This window comes from Propithecus coquereli, unplaced genomic scaffold, assembly GCF_000956105.1.
Source record: "Propithecus coquereli isolate 6110/MARCELLA unplaced genomic scaffold, Pcoq_1.0 Scaffold3, whole genome shotgun sequence".
NCBI lineage: Eukaryota > Metazoa > Chordata > Mammalia > Primates > Indriidae > Propithecus > Propithecus coquereli.
The window spans coordinates 20,729,376-20,745,323 of NW_012148618.1; the positions used below are offsets into that span (position 1 = coordinate 20,729,376).

A 15,948-nucleotide genomic window follows, 5' to 3' on the forward strand; every position below is an offset into this window, starting at 1 on the left:
TTATTTTAGGAAGTGGTCGTTTATAAATCAGTTAAATGTTAGGAAACATTTATCAAAATGAATAACCCAGTTTCAGGATAATTAACCTATAGCTCCCTACCTCCTCCCAAAATAATTATCTGATAGGGCTGATGGTTTGTTAGAGTCACTTCTGGTTTAAGATTAAAAAAAAAAAAAAACTATTATTCACTTATGCTTGTCTTTCCATTTGGAAAGAGGAGATACATCCACAACATCCAAAAGTGTTATTGGATCACTAAAACACAAGTTTAAAAGATGGGAAGGACATAATACCACCCTGCTGGAAACTTTTAACTGTAATTAAGAGGTTATTTCCCTATTAGAGAGATTTTCAGGACCCATAAAAATGAGAGTTTGGTGAAAGAGCCCTCATATAAGAAAAAGAGGCCTGGACTATGAGGCAATGAGATCCTGGATCCTTTCATAGCTATCTATACAAGAACATTCTAACTCATAACCTCACCTTGCCTTCGATTTCTCAGTAAAACAATGTCACTTTGTATTACAATCATTAAATGAGAAAATGTACGGAAAGTGCTTTGTAAACAGAAAAATACCAGAAAACTCTTTTTTATATAGAAACTAAAAAATAGCAAACAGGTGAAAAAAATAAATCACTCAGGGTAAGATAGTCAGTCTTAAAGTTGCTTATATTATTTCCCAAAAGGATCTTGAAGTAATTTTCTGAATATTTTCAGTGGAAATTGGCGAACACCCATTGATTCTACTCCAGGTCCTTGAAGGCAACACCCAACTCCTAATCTGGGCTCTTCTCCATCATAATATAATAAAATAAACATTATCTATCTTTCCACTTTCAATAGGAAAGAGAAAACAGGTCATTTATGTCTCTTTTTTTAATCAGTTTGTCTGTGAACAATTCATAACACCTTAGTATTTAAGACTAGACAGTGAATGCAGGAGCTCTGCTAATAAGACCAAGTGTAAGGGGAAGAGTTAGGAGGCTTCCACCAGACCCATGAGTGATCACAGCAAGTATGAGTACCAAATTAATAAACACAACTGTCTTTCTCTCCAATTAACTCCAGGGCATTTTATCCTTCACCGAGTGTGGTTTTTAGAAAACAGCTTTCAGGCACTTGGCTTTAGAGCCCTGAAATCATGAAATGATGAAGTACCATGGAGAATTTGGGGTCCCTATGTAAAATCCCGATGGCATAGACTGATATTTCCTGAGCAACGTTGGTACTGATCCAAAAGCTGAAGAATTTCTCCAAACATGGAGTGTCATTTGGGATTTGGGATTGTTGTTGGTTTTTTTGGGTTGGGTCAGAAATCTCAGAAAAAATTCCCTCAAGCTAAATCAATAACTTAAGCTTTTTCCTTTCTTAATTTTCTTTCATCCTTCACGATCTGGTCCGTGTGGTTGGAAGCCAAAACAATTCATTAAAGACATGAGGAAAGAACAATGAGTGGGGAGAACTTTAAAGAAAAGAGTTCCCCAGCCTCCAAGATTTCCTGATTTGACTCCAAGAACACATTTTGATACAATTGAAAAATATGTGTCCCAAATCGGGGTTTCCTATTGAAACCCAATGGTGACCTGCAGCTTCTGGGACTTATTGACATTTAAGCAGAAAACTAAAGAGAATAGAGGCAAAATTTTAAAATCTTCCCATAATTTTTTTTGATGCTTGTCCTCACAAAAAAAAAAAAAAAAAAAAAAAGCTTGGAAAGAGAGTTAGGGGATTCAAACAAATACTAAGGGGCCTTGGGTTTGTTTTCCTCTTGGCTGGGCCAATTTGCTCATCAGGTCCAGATAGTTGAAAAATTTGATTTATTGGGAGCTTTATTCCTCACATGGCTCACTATAGCTTCACCAAGAACTATAAAATCTTTACCAATTCATTCCTCTTCTATCATATGTGAACTGGATTATACAAAGCACAAGTAAAAATTAATAAAAATCTCTATGTAAGCCCTTGGCATGTAACTTACTGTAAGTGTAGATTCACAACTGGAATTTGAGACTTACTATAATAATAATAATGATCATAATAACAGCTAACACTTACTGAGCACCTGTTAAAAGCTAGATGTTACATGAAGTATTGCACATGCATTATTTCCTTAATTCTCAGAACAGTCCCATTAGGTACATGCTGTTAGTAGATCCACTTTACAGATGTGGAAACAAAGGCCTAGCAAGATTATGCAGTATAGTCAATTCAAACACCAAACAGCCTCCCTTGGGGAAGAAGCTGGAAAGAGATTCCAGGCATAGGGAAATGGTGGTGGTACTGCGCAGAGATGACTGGGAACTGCAATTGCTGTGTGCCTGGGTCCAAAGGTCAAGGAGAAGGGGACGAAGCCTCTCTCACCAAATGTAGCAGTCTGGGATGTACTTCAAATCACACACCCCATCCCAATCAACCCTGTGGCCCCGTGACTTCGTCTCTTCCAGGGTTGATCTCTGCTTCACTGTGGAGCTGTCCTCTAGGACTTGCCTGCCTTTGCCTTGGAGACTTTGGGCAGTCTTTGCTCACAGCACTCTCCCAAACTCCTGCTCAAAACTGACTGCTTTCTTTGAAACTTTTCTTATATGTACCTTTTAACATCTGTTCTTTTGTATCTACATTCTTTTACAATTTGAGTATCTATAGCAAAAAAAAAATGCATTTTTATGGACTGGGCTAAGATCAGAATGCTTTCTCTTAAAGATGGAAAATAGTCATTTTCTTCTCTTGACAGCATCCCCACTCAAAAAGAAAAAAAAAAATGAGTATCTGCCCCAAGGATCATAACAGCCTAGAAGCTGGAAGACATTTAGTTTTCCACCGTGAGACGCATCGTGGCCACCCCACGGAAAGCAAGCCACCTGTCACAAAATAAGAGGAAAAGAGCACCAGGCATAAAAGAAAGACACGTGAGAAGGAAATCTGAGGAGTTCACTTCTCTGTTTGGTACCTCAGGGATCACACAGGAAGCTGTGTTTCAAATCTTATTTGTCATTTTAAGATGCATGAGGCTATAAATTGAGTTTCTTTAGCACATATTGGTTTCTGTATCTCAGCTCCATGAATCCATGTGGCAAATAAAATCTGCTGGAGCAAAGAGAAAGTGATTTATTCCAGAAATATTTATTGAGCTTCTTTGAGCCAGGCTCCATTCTAGGCAGTGAAGGAAAAACAAAGACAAGACAGCGATCATCTTCCAAGGGTAGACATGTCCACAAATACCTGCACAGCAAGGAAGCAGAGGAGAGACTCAGAGAGCCACAGAAAGCAGAGAAAAGGAAAGGCAAGTCCAGATGGGTGGTCGAAAAGCATCCCTGCCGGTCCCAGGCAGCTCTGAAGGGAACTTATGCAGCTGCATACAAGCTATGGAGTGTGGTAGGTTGTTTTGCCAAGAACCTTCCCCAAGCTAAGCTGCAGTCATTTGATGAAAAGGAATCTGGTAGAGGCAGTCTGCTGCCTGGGATGGGGCAAACCACAGACATTGAAAGAGACCATCCCCCACGGTCCCATCTCGGCTGTTCCTTCCAGTACATATCAGTCTAAGTGTGAAAAGACAAAAAGAAAAAAATAGGAGCCTCATTTCATTTACCTATTTGAGGTGGTATATATTCAGAATCTGCCACTCCTCAGCCCTCCTCAGCCCTCACCCTGGTCCGAGCCTCCATCACCTATCTCCAAGGCCACTGCGAAGCCTCCCCTCTGGTCTCACTGCCTCTACCCCAGGCCCCCATGGTCTATTCTCAACAGAGCAGCCAGAATGCTCCTTTCAGAATTCTGTCCATTTCTCTAACAAATTACCACGCATTTTAGGGGCTGAAAACAATACAAATATATTACTGTTCTGAAAGTCAGAAGCCTAAAAATGGGTCTTAGGGGGCCAAAATTAAAATGTCAGTGGGGCTGAGTTCCTTCTAGATGCTCTAGGGGCGAATCTGTTCCTTGCCTTTTCCAGCTTCTAGAAGCTGCCCACATTCCTTGGCTCATGGCCCACACCACTCTGACCTCTGCTTTCGTTGTCACGTCTCCTTCTCTGACTCTGACCCTCCTGCCTCCCTCTTATAAGGATCCTTGCAATTACATTGGGCCCACCTGCGTAACCCAGGATATTCTCACCATCTTAAGATCCTTCGCTCAATCACACGTGCAAGCTTCCTTTTGGCACGTAAGATGATGTATTCACAGGCTCTAGGACTAGAACGTGGACATCTTTGGGGGAAGCAGCAGTATTCTGCCCACCACAAGTATGATCTCTCTCTTCTGCTCAAAACCATCCACTAGCTTTTCTCTCAAGAGAGAGAAGCCAGTTGTCACCAAGGCCTTCAGGGCCCTGCCTGATCTTTCTATATCCACCCAATTACCTCCTGGCCTCACATCACCACCAGATGCTGACTTACCACGAAGCTAATGCAGCTCCAGCCCACCTTGCTTGCACATTCCATGCCAAGGAGCAGCGCTAGAAATGTGTCTGCACAGTCATTCTTTTATTTTTAAGAGTAAAATGTTTCAGCCACAGGGGGCTAAGACCATTGTCCCCTCCACTCTAACTTTCCCTCCATCACATTTTGCCTCACATCAGATGGCACTGGGGCCCAGATAAGAAGCAGTCATGTTGGAAATACATGGATTCACGTTTAGTGGAGTGTATTTATGTGGTTCACAGTTACTTCTCTCTACACAGTTAAGTTGTTGGTGGTCACCCCAGAGTAGGACTGGTTCTCAGAAATACTCCATACAGACCCACCCAGTGTTGTATTACAACACAAAGGTGCAAGGCCCAAGGTCATACGGCAACATGAGCACATTCTACACACCAGAAGTGTGTGGATTGTGGAGGAGACAGGAGGTTTGAAATACAGAGCCAGAAGTTAGCCTGTGCAGAATTCTTCCAATCATCAGACATGTGAAATTATTTTGGTGTGTCTGTGAGGGTCTTTCTGGATGAGATTAACATTTTAATTAGTAGACCGAGTAAAGCAAATTGCCCTCCCTAATGTTGGTAGGACTCATCCAACCAGTTAAAGGCCTGAACAGAACAAAGAAGCTGAGTAAGAGAGAACCCTTGCCTTTGAGCTGGGGTATCAGTTTGCTCCTCCCTTCAGACTCTAAAAGATCAGCTCTTCCTGGGTCTCTGGCCTGCTGGCATTGGCACCAGAACCACACCACTGGCTCTCCTGGGTGTCCAGCATAATAATCCCATGAGGCAAATCCCTACTACATATATATGTCTTCCATTGGTTCTGTCTTTCTAGAGAATCCTAAGTAATTCAATGGCTCTACAACGACTTTATAAATACAGAAATATAACACCTGACTCAAGAACGTTTCATGGTTTTTTAACCTTTACTACAAGCTCAATGGCCACAAGTGTACATTGATTCCCAAAAGCTACTAATATAATCTCAATGGAAACAGAATTCCAGATCAGCAAAATCTGGTACCACTCTATTCCAGGCAAGTCAAACTACATAGTAAGTATTGGATTCAGTCGTAAGCAACACAAAGACCAATGGAAAAGCCAAGGGCATCAAAACTTTTGTGACCAAGATGTGTTCATTCAAACATCTGTTTAGTAGATACTCAGGTTCTGGAACAATGTGACAAAAACCATGCTACATGTTGCAGGGTCAAAAATGAGAAAGACAGCAGCCCTTTCCTTGTGGAGCTCATATTGTAAGTACAATACTGAGAGTCTGAAAACTATGAACCATGTCATGTATTAGAGAAAACTTTCAGATATTTAACCAAAAAGTCAGAGACAGAGAGAAATTGAGAAGTAGAGAGAACATGAGCGAGAGAAAGAAAGCACACACCAACAGGAGAAAGGTCCTCAAACATTTGATGATCTTTAATGCAGATGGCAGAATAAATATTCTGTCTTATGCCAAAAGTCAGAACAGAAAGTAAACTGTGTTAGTATTTGAAATTCTAGTCAATATGTAGTTGAATTTACTTTCAAAACAGAGAATGAGGCATGTCTTAAATTAGATGTCTTAGATTAAATGTCTTAAATTAGATGCCTGAACTACCTGTCATAGCAAATATTCAAGGAAAATATTCAGCAACACTGTAGAAAAAGATTGCCAAGTTGGAAATAAAGCTGGACAAGCTGACTCGGAAGATTCTTCTAATTCTCAAGTTTTATCATTCCATGTCCCCTAAAGTTATGTTAACAGGACTATTAGATCAAAGGCAGCAGCAGTTAAAAATAAGGTATAATATTTAAGAAAGATTTCACAATGGACACCACAGATTTAAGAGTCATCTCCATAGAGGTGAACAGAAGCCAAGATGGAGAAGGAGTTCTTGCTCTCCGAGGAACAAAGTATATGGAGAGAAAAGTGTAGAAGGCTGAACCAGGGGAAAATTGCACCACTGGAGACAGAGGCATAGCAGGCTGGGAAGCAAGAAGAATCTTCATGAGGGTCATGGAAACCGAGAAAGAAGAGCATTTGAGGAAAGAATAGCCACTATCCCCCAATTCCAAGAGAGATGAAAAAGGATGGCACTGAGGAACATTCCTGGGACTTCTCCTAGGAAGTTCTCTGTGACTGGGGGTTGTTACAGCAGCCTAACCTAGCCCACATCCTGAGTAATAAAACACAGATTGCTCTATATGGACAACGTTAGAGCAGCACACAAATTTGAAAGCCAGAAGACATCTCTTCTCTGCATTTTCTATTTATAACTCTACACAATAACTGTGGAGGCAAATTTTAAAATACGTAATGAGAAAAAGACTTCTATTCCAAAGTGACTTAAACACAGGATAAATTCTACAGCACACCTATGACTAAGAACTCCAATGCTGCCTCCTCCTTTCCTCCCAATCATAAAAGCTAATGAATCTATGAATGGAAGGCTTATGCCCTGACGTATTTATGATGAATGGCAAAGATTCAGAATTTCTAGAATAATTTCTATCATCTTTTTGCACAGTATTTTAATATAGTGAAATGGAAGAGATTAGGTGGTGTTTCTCCCTCATCTCTAGTAGAAGCAAAAAAATTTCCCATGCTCTTTCCCCTTTGGATACCAAAAAGTTATTAAAATATAGATGAGAACTCATTAGGAAATAAAACTCCAAAGTTATGAGAGGGCTTTTGTGACAATAGCAGTGTCTTACATATGTCACTGACTGGCCAGAATCATTTGGTACTTCCTTTCAATGGCTTCATGCACATAAACCAAGAAAATAGATGATTTTTTTTAAAACATGATGCAATTTTAAAAACAAATTACTACAGTAGACAAAAAGCAAGTTCAAACAAAATCTAATTCCTTCACAAGTATAACTGCAAAACTACTTGAGAAAGCTTTTGGATTTATTGTTATTATTTCATAAGAGATAAACTCAAGGAAAAATAACACTCTTGAAACACAAACATTAATACACATACATGTACTTTTATAAGCATTAGCGTGGTACCTATAAGAGTAGGTTCCATGTCTTATTCATCTTTTTTTCTCAATCACCAACCCTCTACCAAAGGACAAACACAGTGCCTGCTAAATAGTATTAATATATTGCTCAAAACAATGTTAGCGACAGTAAATAATTACACAGAAAAACAAAAATATGGACTTTATTCCTCCATTGGACACCAAAAACAATAAAATCCAAAATGCTATTGGTATTGAGGTTCCATGATCCCTGAGTCCTATTACTGCCTGTTAGTTTGTTAAACAGACATGATCGTGCAACATTTATTTTAAGAGAAGTCACCATAAAATGCCTGAGAAGCAGTACATAATCTTCAACCAAAGCAAATGACCACTGTTGTTTCTACCAACACTGGCCAACTATTTATTTATGAAGATTCACCGTAAATAAATAGCCCTTATGAAATTCATAGTCCCAGAGGGTACAGAAGAGGCTCTCAGGGATTCCCGAATGTCCTCTCAGAAACAGACCCCCATGCCAGTTACCTCAGTAAATAGGAAACCCACCAGGGAATATAATACTCATGTCAGCCACAAAACTGGACAAAATCACTTTTGCAAAACCTAGAATTTTAGGAAAAAAACCTAGAAATCAATGACTGTACCATATATCTATTAATTAAGTACCTTTATATAGTGCTTTTATAATTTACAAAGTACTTCACATATTTTATTTCACTTTATGTTCATCCTCACAGTAACCTTCAGAGGTAGACATTAGGCTCATTTTATAAGTGAGGAAAGTGAGGCTCAGAGAATTTGAGTACCAATGCCTCGTGAGTGGAGGTTCACTCCTACCACGTCTGACTCGTATTGTTTCTCCCACACCACAACTGTGTCCACAGAAAATTACCAGAGTCTTGTACACCCATGGCACCCATTCTGGTCAAACCCAGTAAATTCTTATGCTCTGAATCTGGATGAACCATGTTACATCACAGCCACCTAGAATCAATCTTTTACACCTAGTATGTATAAATTAGACAAGAAAAAACTAAAGATGTTAGTTCGCAATGAAAATACATAAGTACCATATAGTTCTATATTGTTACATAATTTTTAAACTTATAGGAGCAATAATAACTTGAAAGTACTATCACCATAAGCATCCTTGACTGCTTTCTATGCACAGGTTCACAAAAATGAGCATAAGGAGCTAAGAGCTGTCTCTCTCCTTCCCAGGACATACAGAGTTGCTCTCTGAAAGGCTGCTTAGCTCCTAAACGTGTCCAATTCAGAGCTGACTGGTCCATGAGGCAGAGCAAGCAGAGTGCCTAAGGCCCATGACACTTGTAAAGGCTCACAAAAATATTTTGATTTTCATTGATTTTAAAATCAGAAGAAAAATTAATATAATAATGGATACATAATAATGAATCCAGCCTGGCTTATATTTGTCTTTATACTAACACAGTTGTAAAATACAATTTTTAATTTTTTTTTATGGAGGAAGGGGCCCTAGGGCCCACGGGAGACATATACAGCCCTGGTCGGGGTATTCCCACCCCACGTCCCATAAACATACTAAGGGCTTCCCTTGAGCAGTAATGCCTGCTGGCTCCGTGACACCCCCCTCCCAATTTTAGAATCAAGAACAGCTTTAGCTAGTTTATAAAAGGCCTCTAATTATCTACTTCTTTTCCTTTCCATATTATCAAACTAATGAGATCTGAATTAGGTATTTTACACATGAACTAAGTTCTTCCTGACAGCTTTGTGGAAAAGACCATATAGGCTTTAAAACTATTTGTCTCCGGGCCTCCCATACAAGCTATACAGAAGAGACGAATTACAAAGAACAAACAGAAAACACAGTGTAATCATGATGTTTTAAATATTTGAGTCAATGGGCTGGAATTTTTCACACCCTGAAGAATGTGAGACTTATCTGGAGATAATAAAGAATAAAGTATATCTGGGAGAAAATTATTATTTTTCCACAACACTCATGACTGGCTTGTCATATTTTCACACACGTCATCAATAGCCTAAGCTTCCTGATGATACTGTGAAAGTTTATATAAATGTAAGTGCACCCTTATTACATGTTGCAGTCATGAACTGTCTCATTGAGGTAAAATGTCACCTCTGCTTGGTTTTTCCCTCTGATAACCCCAGGCTAAGTGGGAGGTCTCTAGCCTGTGTTCCTCTGGCAAATGTACCATTTGAAGTGATGTGTATTAAACTGCTTTTAAGTTATCATTGCTACCATAAACTTAAAATTGTGTGAGAATGCATATATGTTATTGAAATGTAAAAAGCTACTTGAAGTCAGGGTTGGCACTATATAGCTCTAGCATATCATAGGGGCTCCAAAATGTTTGTTGACTGACTGAATAAATGTATGAATATCTTAGGTTAAAAAAAGCTCTCCAGACCATCCCAAGATCTACAGGAACTGAAGTAATCTAAAGATGCATCAGTTCCGATCATGACAATGCAAACAGTGGTGACATAAATGCCAGTCTCTCAAGTCATATGGCCATTGTAACAAGTCCAAGAAGAAATGACCGGCACCAGCTTTCTCTGCCAGACAGTGCCAGGGAGCAGATACAGACACAGCTATGTGGCCAAAACTTTTAGCCTCCTTACATAGCAATGACTATTTGTCTGTAAAATGAAATTCTGTGTGAGGAAGATCAACAAGTTGCATTCCTCGTTAAAAAACTGTCAGTTAATCAATTAATTAATTGTCCATTAAAAAACAAATATTATCTGTATAGTATTTGTGCCCAAAAGGTTTAATTCAAGTTGATTCAGGAGGAATTAATTAAACCATTCTAGAATATTCTACAAAATGGCTGGACTAAACTTTTTCAAAATTCAAAATAATGAAAAACTATTCTAAATTTAAAAGAAAATAAAGGGATTAAAAGCCAAACTTGATTGGATACTGTACCAAAAACTAAAACCAGCTCTAAGAGATGAGATGTTTTGGGGACAATTAGGGACATTAAAAAATGGAATGTATGTTTTTTATCAATGTTACATTTCTTGGGCGTGGTGATGCTATTGTGGTTATGTAGGAGAATGTCCTTGTTCCTACGATAGGCATGCTGAAGGACTTGGGGATAAGCGTCATGATGTCTACTACAACTTAACTTTCAGATAGTTTAACAATGACAAAAACAAATTGTGTGTGTGCACATGCACACATGCATTTGTGTAGAGAAAGAGAGAAATAGAGAGAAGAAGCACATGTGGCAAAAAGGTAATAATTATAGAATTAAGGTAAAGAGTATATGGGTGATCATTGAAATTCTTTCCATTTTTCTGTAAAATTCAACATTTTCAGAATAAAAAGTTAGGCAAAAATGTAAATAATAATGTTATCAAGAAATGTTTAAAGACATAAAATTTATCTACGGTTATGACATTAAGTTTAAAGAGAAGGTTTCAAGATGATGTACAGCATAATTCCACTTGAGAATATAAGTTTGGATTAACATACACAAATACACAAATGTGTTGATAGAGGTCACTGTAATTGGAACCCTCTAAAGTTGTGCAACACAGCAGCCTTAAATGGTTATCTCTGGATTGCACAATTACAGTGACCTCTGTTTTTTTGTTTGTTTGTTTGTTTGTTTGTTTGTGAGACAGCATCTCACTCTGTTGTCTGGGATACAGTGCAGCGGCATCATCATAGCTCACAGCAACCTCAAACTCCTGAGCTCAAGCGATCCTCCTGCCTCAGCCTCCTGAGTAACTGGGACTACAGGCATGCACTACCATGCCTGTCTAATTTTTTCTATTTTTGGTAAAGATGGGGTCTCATTCTTGATTGGGATGGTCTCAAACTCCTGACCTCAAGCAATCCTCCCTCCTCGGTCTTCCAAAGTGCTAGGATTACAGGCGTGAGCTACTACACCAGCCTGCTTTCTTATATTTATCTCTTAAAAATTGCCTACTTTTACATATATACATTCATATATACATATAAAATACTTTTAAGAGAATGAGACCTGGATCTTGGATCATGTTCTTAACATATTGAAATCTTGCAACACTAGGTCCTTTTGGAAACTTGTCCACGTTAAAGCTGGTTAATCTTATGTTTATACTATTAAGATTATACATGTGATTTGATATAAATAATTTCACTCGAAAAAGAAAAAAGTTATGACAATAATTCTAGACACATGATTGGCATTGGGGATATGAATGTAGTGCCCCAGAGGACATAACTAATGGCCTGTGGGGGGGAACTACATTGCAGAGCTCAGCTCATTACGAGACTGAATGTTGCCATGAATAAGTGTCCAACAAGGGAATGGACTGCAACGTGAAATAATTACTTATAGAAGTAGGTTAACCACCTGTCAGGGGTATTATTAGAAGGAGGAACAAGATACTAGATAAACTCTAATCCAGGGTTTAGTTTCTAAAGAGTCTATGATCAAAAATTTAAAAAAAAATAGTAATAAGTTGCATACATGTCCACTGAAGGAAAAGCTACATAATAGTCTGTCACTGATTAACTAGAGACAAAAGAAAGGATCGATACTCTATGATCGATCGGGATGCTATATTATGCTATATAAAAACTGGAATATCATTTATACTATTCAGTAGACACATTACTCAACCAAAAAAAAGCGTGTTTCCTTCTGTCATGATTAAAATTATTTCTAACTGTATGAACTGTTTTAATTGTGGGCACATTCACACAGTGGAACATGGCTTTGAAATTAAAAATGAAGAACTATTGACACATGTGACCATATATACAGGTATGGGTCAAAAACCTTATGCTGAACACAAGAAGCAGGACAAAAGAATACACACTGTATGATTTCATCTATATTAATTGCAAAACTAGGTCAAGCTGATCTGACAGAAGTCAGAAGATGGTGGTATAGGTCTAGGAAGAATGAGTGAAAAGGGGCATAATTTCTGGGGTGGTAGAAATAAATGTTTTGTATCTTGGTTTACACACCCTTGGTAGTTACATAGATGTATTCAATCGTCAAAGCTCATTGAACTGAATACTTAGACCTGTGTGCTTTTTGTGTATAAATTAAACCTCCATAAAAAAATAAAAATAATATTTTTAAAATACCACTTCGTGTCACCTGAAGAACTCAATACTTACCAAGCGATTTCTTTTTCCTACAGAACATTATTGCGCCTGATCTTTCACCAGGTCTCAACAGCCGGCCTACGTAAGAAAACAGAAGTACACAACATTAGTGTTTGGAAAATGCTCAATAACCATAAATTCAGGCATGAGCCACAGCGCCCAGCCTTCAAACTACTCTTAAGAATAGAACATTTTGATGTATGTCCCTCTGATCTTTTACTTCATCTAGAGCTACATCTATCTGCAAAAATGTAATCAAATGATATTTGGCGTTTTATACTTTCTTTTTATTTAATATATTACAAACATATTTCAATAGAACTGTAAAACATTTACAATCCAAATTTTAATAACTATATAAAATTCCATTATAAATATCATAATTTATTTGACTTATTTCCTGATTTTGGAGATTTAGATTGCCTCTACCTTGTAACTATTTTTATGTAGAAATCTTTGGGCACATGAATTATTTCCTTAGGATAAATTCCTAGAAATTAAATTGCTAGGTCAAAGTTTATGCATATTTTAAGGAACCTGATACTTTGCCAAATTGCTCTGAAGAAAGGTTCTATCGATTCATGCTTCCACCAGCAGTGTGTAAGAATGCCTAATTCTCCTTACCTTTGACAATTCTGGGCATTTTAATTATTTTTTTATCTTTACATTCTGATTGAACTAGTTCTGCCCTCACATAGATTTCATCTTGTAGGAGATAAGACAATACACAGACACCTTCAATTTATGGTGGTTATCTCTATAACAGAGGAAGTATAGGGATCTATTGAAGCCCACAAGAGAGGCACCTTAACTAGAACTTGGAGTTTTCTTATTACCGTTTTATTCATCTGCATTTCCTGGATTACCCGTGGGTTTAACCTTTTGTTTTTATAGGTTATTGACAATTTTAATCTCTTCATCTGTGAATTATAAGTTTGTGAAAATAAACTGGAACCTGTCAACTAACATCAAAAAAAACCATAAATTTACACCCTTTAACTTTGTTCCTATATAAATCTAGATGACTAGGAAGTAACTGACACAATAAGGAACAACAGATTCAATTTATCAGGTTTAAATCTAACCAGATAATAATTCTGTACAAAAATAATCTATTTGTATTATAAAGATTATATGGGACAACTCAAGGTAAACACAAGCGTGCCTTTCAATTTGGCATTAAAATTGAGTCAGATTTTCTAATCCATCCCAAACGCTGTGAATCAGAATACCCCAGGGGTAAGGCTCAGCACCTGCCTATTATTCAAGTGCCTTAGGTAAGTTCACACGGCCAGAGCTGAGAACCACAGCTGAGTTTTGGGAACTACATGTAAGAGGAAATTATTGGCCATGCTCTAGAGAAACAAAATGCAACCCAAAAGTTTTCCTCAATTTATTCTCATGTGTGTAGTCTTTTCCAGGTAGTCACAAAAAAAGCCAGAATAATATCATTATTATATTTCTTTTTTTTTTCTATATGTCATCTAATTTCCTTCATATGGTAAACTCTATTAGAAAGATTTAGAATGAATAAATAAAAGGGCAAAGAAATGACTTCCAACATTCAGAACCCAATAGAGCATGGAAATGAACTCAGGCGCCTTTGCAAACCCACGGCAGGGTGGGCAGAGGTACTGAACGCGGGCTCTTCCAGTTATTAATAGAAAGAGAAATGACTTGTTTGCTTCCTGCTCAGTAGAGTGCTGTGGCAGGATGCAGCAAACCTACATGAAGGAGAAGTTGGTCAGTCATGTGGCGGGAGACCAGCGAAGGGGAAGAGCACTGCTTATGGCTTAGCAGTGACTAAAAGAAAAGAGGCTGCAGAGGAAGTGCATCAGTGTGCAGCCCCAATACAAATCCCTCAAGAGTCTGGAGACCTGGAGCCATCAGTATTTCTTCCTGTTGTGCCCCCTGGGGTGTGCCGGACAAACAGTGCCGCTGACTTTATGGGACCCAGTGTATTCTAAGGGCCAGGTTACTAAAACTTATGAATGCAAGCAAGCAGGAATAGGTCCTCGAATATAACCCACCAGTAACTCCCCTGTTCCTCCTTCCACATCTACCAGCTGCCACCAAGGCTGCCTGAGACCATCCCCGCTACCCCCTGCGCATGACTCCCCCACCCCAGCCCCCAGCAGCAGTTGTGTCTAGGACGTGCCTGCTGGCGGCGGTGATTGCTTTTCCCTGCCTTCCTCCTAACAGGTCTCCCTGGCTCCAGCCTCGGCGGCCCATAGCCCAGTGTCCACACTGAAGCCACAGTCATCTTTATAAAAGGGAAATGGCATCATGTCACACTCCTGCTAAAAACCCTGCAAACACCTCCCGTTCACCTTACAAAAAAAGACGAAACTCTAACATGACTCCAAGGGCCTTCTGCAAACCGGTCCCTGCTCATCTTCCCAGCCTGACTCCTTGTCATCCTCCTTCACTGCCCCCATGTCCCCTTGCACCACCCCCATGCCTACACTCCGGAAATACTCAACTCGACTCCTTTCTGTTAGGGGCCTTCACATATTCTCTTCTCTCTGCCCGTAACCATCTAACCCCATCTCCACCCCCTTCGCCAGACTAACTGCTGCTCCTCTGTCCAATATCAACTCCCACATCACTTCCTCTAGGAGGCCTTGCCTGACCCCCCAAATCAGAGACAGGAGCACTTCCTGTGTGCTCCCAGAGAACCCGGCACTGCCCCTTTCAGAGTCCCTATTGCTCTTGAATGCATTTTCCTATTATATTGGCTCTTTCTCCATCAGTCCACAGACTCCATCGGGGAAGGGGTTCATGGCTGTATCTCCAGTATCTAAAGCATGCCTGGCACATAGAGCTCAATAAACATTTGCTGAACGAAAGACGAAGAATGGATAATGTCCTCAATTTCTATGAGAAATGGAGCAAGGGCTTCCAGATGCTAAAAGCACTTCCCTTTTAGCAATTTTCTCTTCCCAGACCATAGACCCCAGCCCCAAGTGCCAGAATGTCTTAGATCTGCCTTCCCCAGATGGGCGGGAGAGGGCTGCAGCTTTTGGGGCTGTTCCTTCCCTCTTGCTGATCTCCATCCTCCTGTGTACCCCTATTTCCAGCCCAGGAAGAACCACAAAGGATGAGCCAAATATTTAGTTAGCAATAGAAGGGTGTTACAGGCAAATTGAAGAGCTGGATAAATAAGGGGAAATGAGCCAACCTTGGGGGAGGACAGTGAAGAGGCACTATGGCTATAAAGGAAGATGCACGAAAAGGATTTGGGGGCTGGGTGTGGTGGTTCACGCCTGTAACCCTTGCACTTTGGGAGACCAAGGTGGGAGGATTGCTTGAGGCCAGGAGTTGGAGACCAGCCTGAGCAATAAAGTGAGACCCCATCTCTACAAAAAAACAGAAAAATTAGCCAAGCGTGTGGGCCCATGCCTGTAATCTCAGCTACTTGGGAGG

The 15,948-nt window shown here is 39.4% G+C and overlaps 1 protein-coding gene across 1 annotated transcript in view; it reads right to left on the reverse strand.

Annotated features, from left to right (window-relative positions):
* Positions 1 to 12,595, reverse strand: part of ATP8B4 (ATPase, class I, type 8B, member 4) — a 233,774-nt gene extending 221,179 nt beyond the window's left edge. The window contains exon 1 of the mRNA XM_012649186.1: positions 12,535 to 12,595. Within this exon, the coding sequence (XP_012504640.1) occupies positions 12,535 to 12,562 (28 nt within the window). The 5' untranslated portion in view covers positions 12,563 to 12,595. The remainder of the gene's footprint in view (positions 1 to 12,534) is intronic.
* Between the last annotated feature and the right edge of the window lie 3,353 nt (positions 12,596 to 15,948).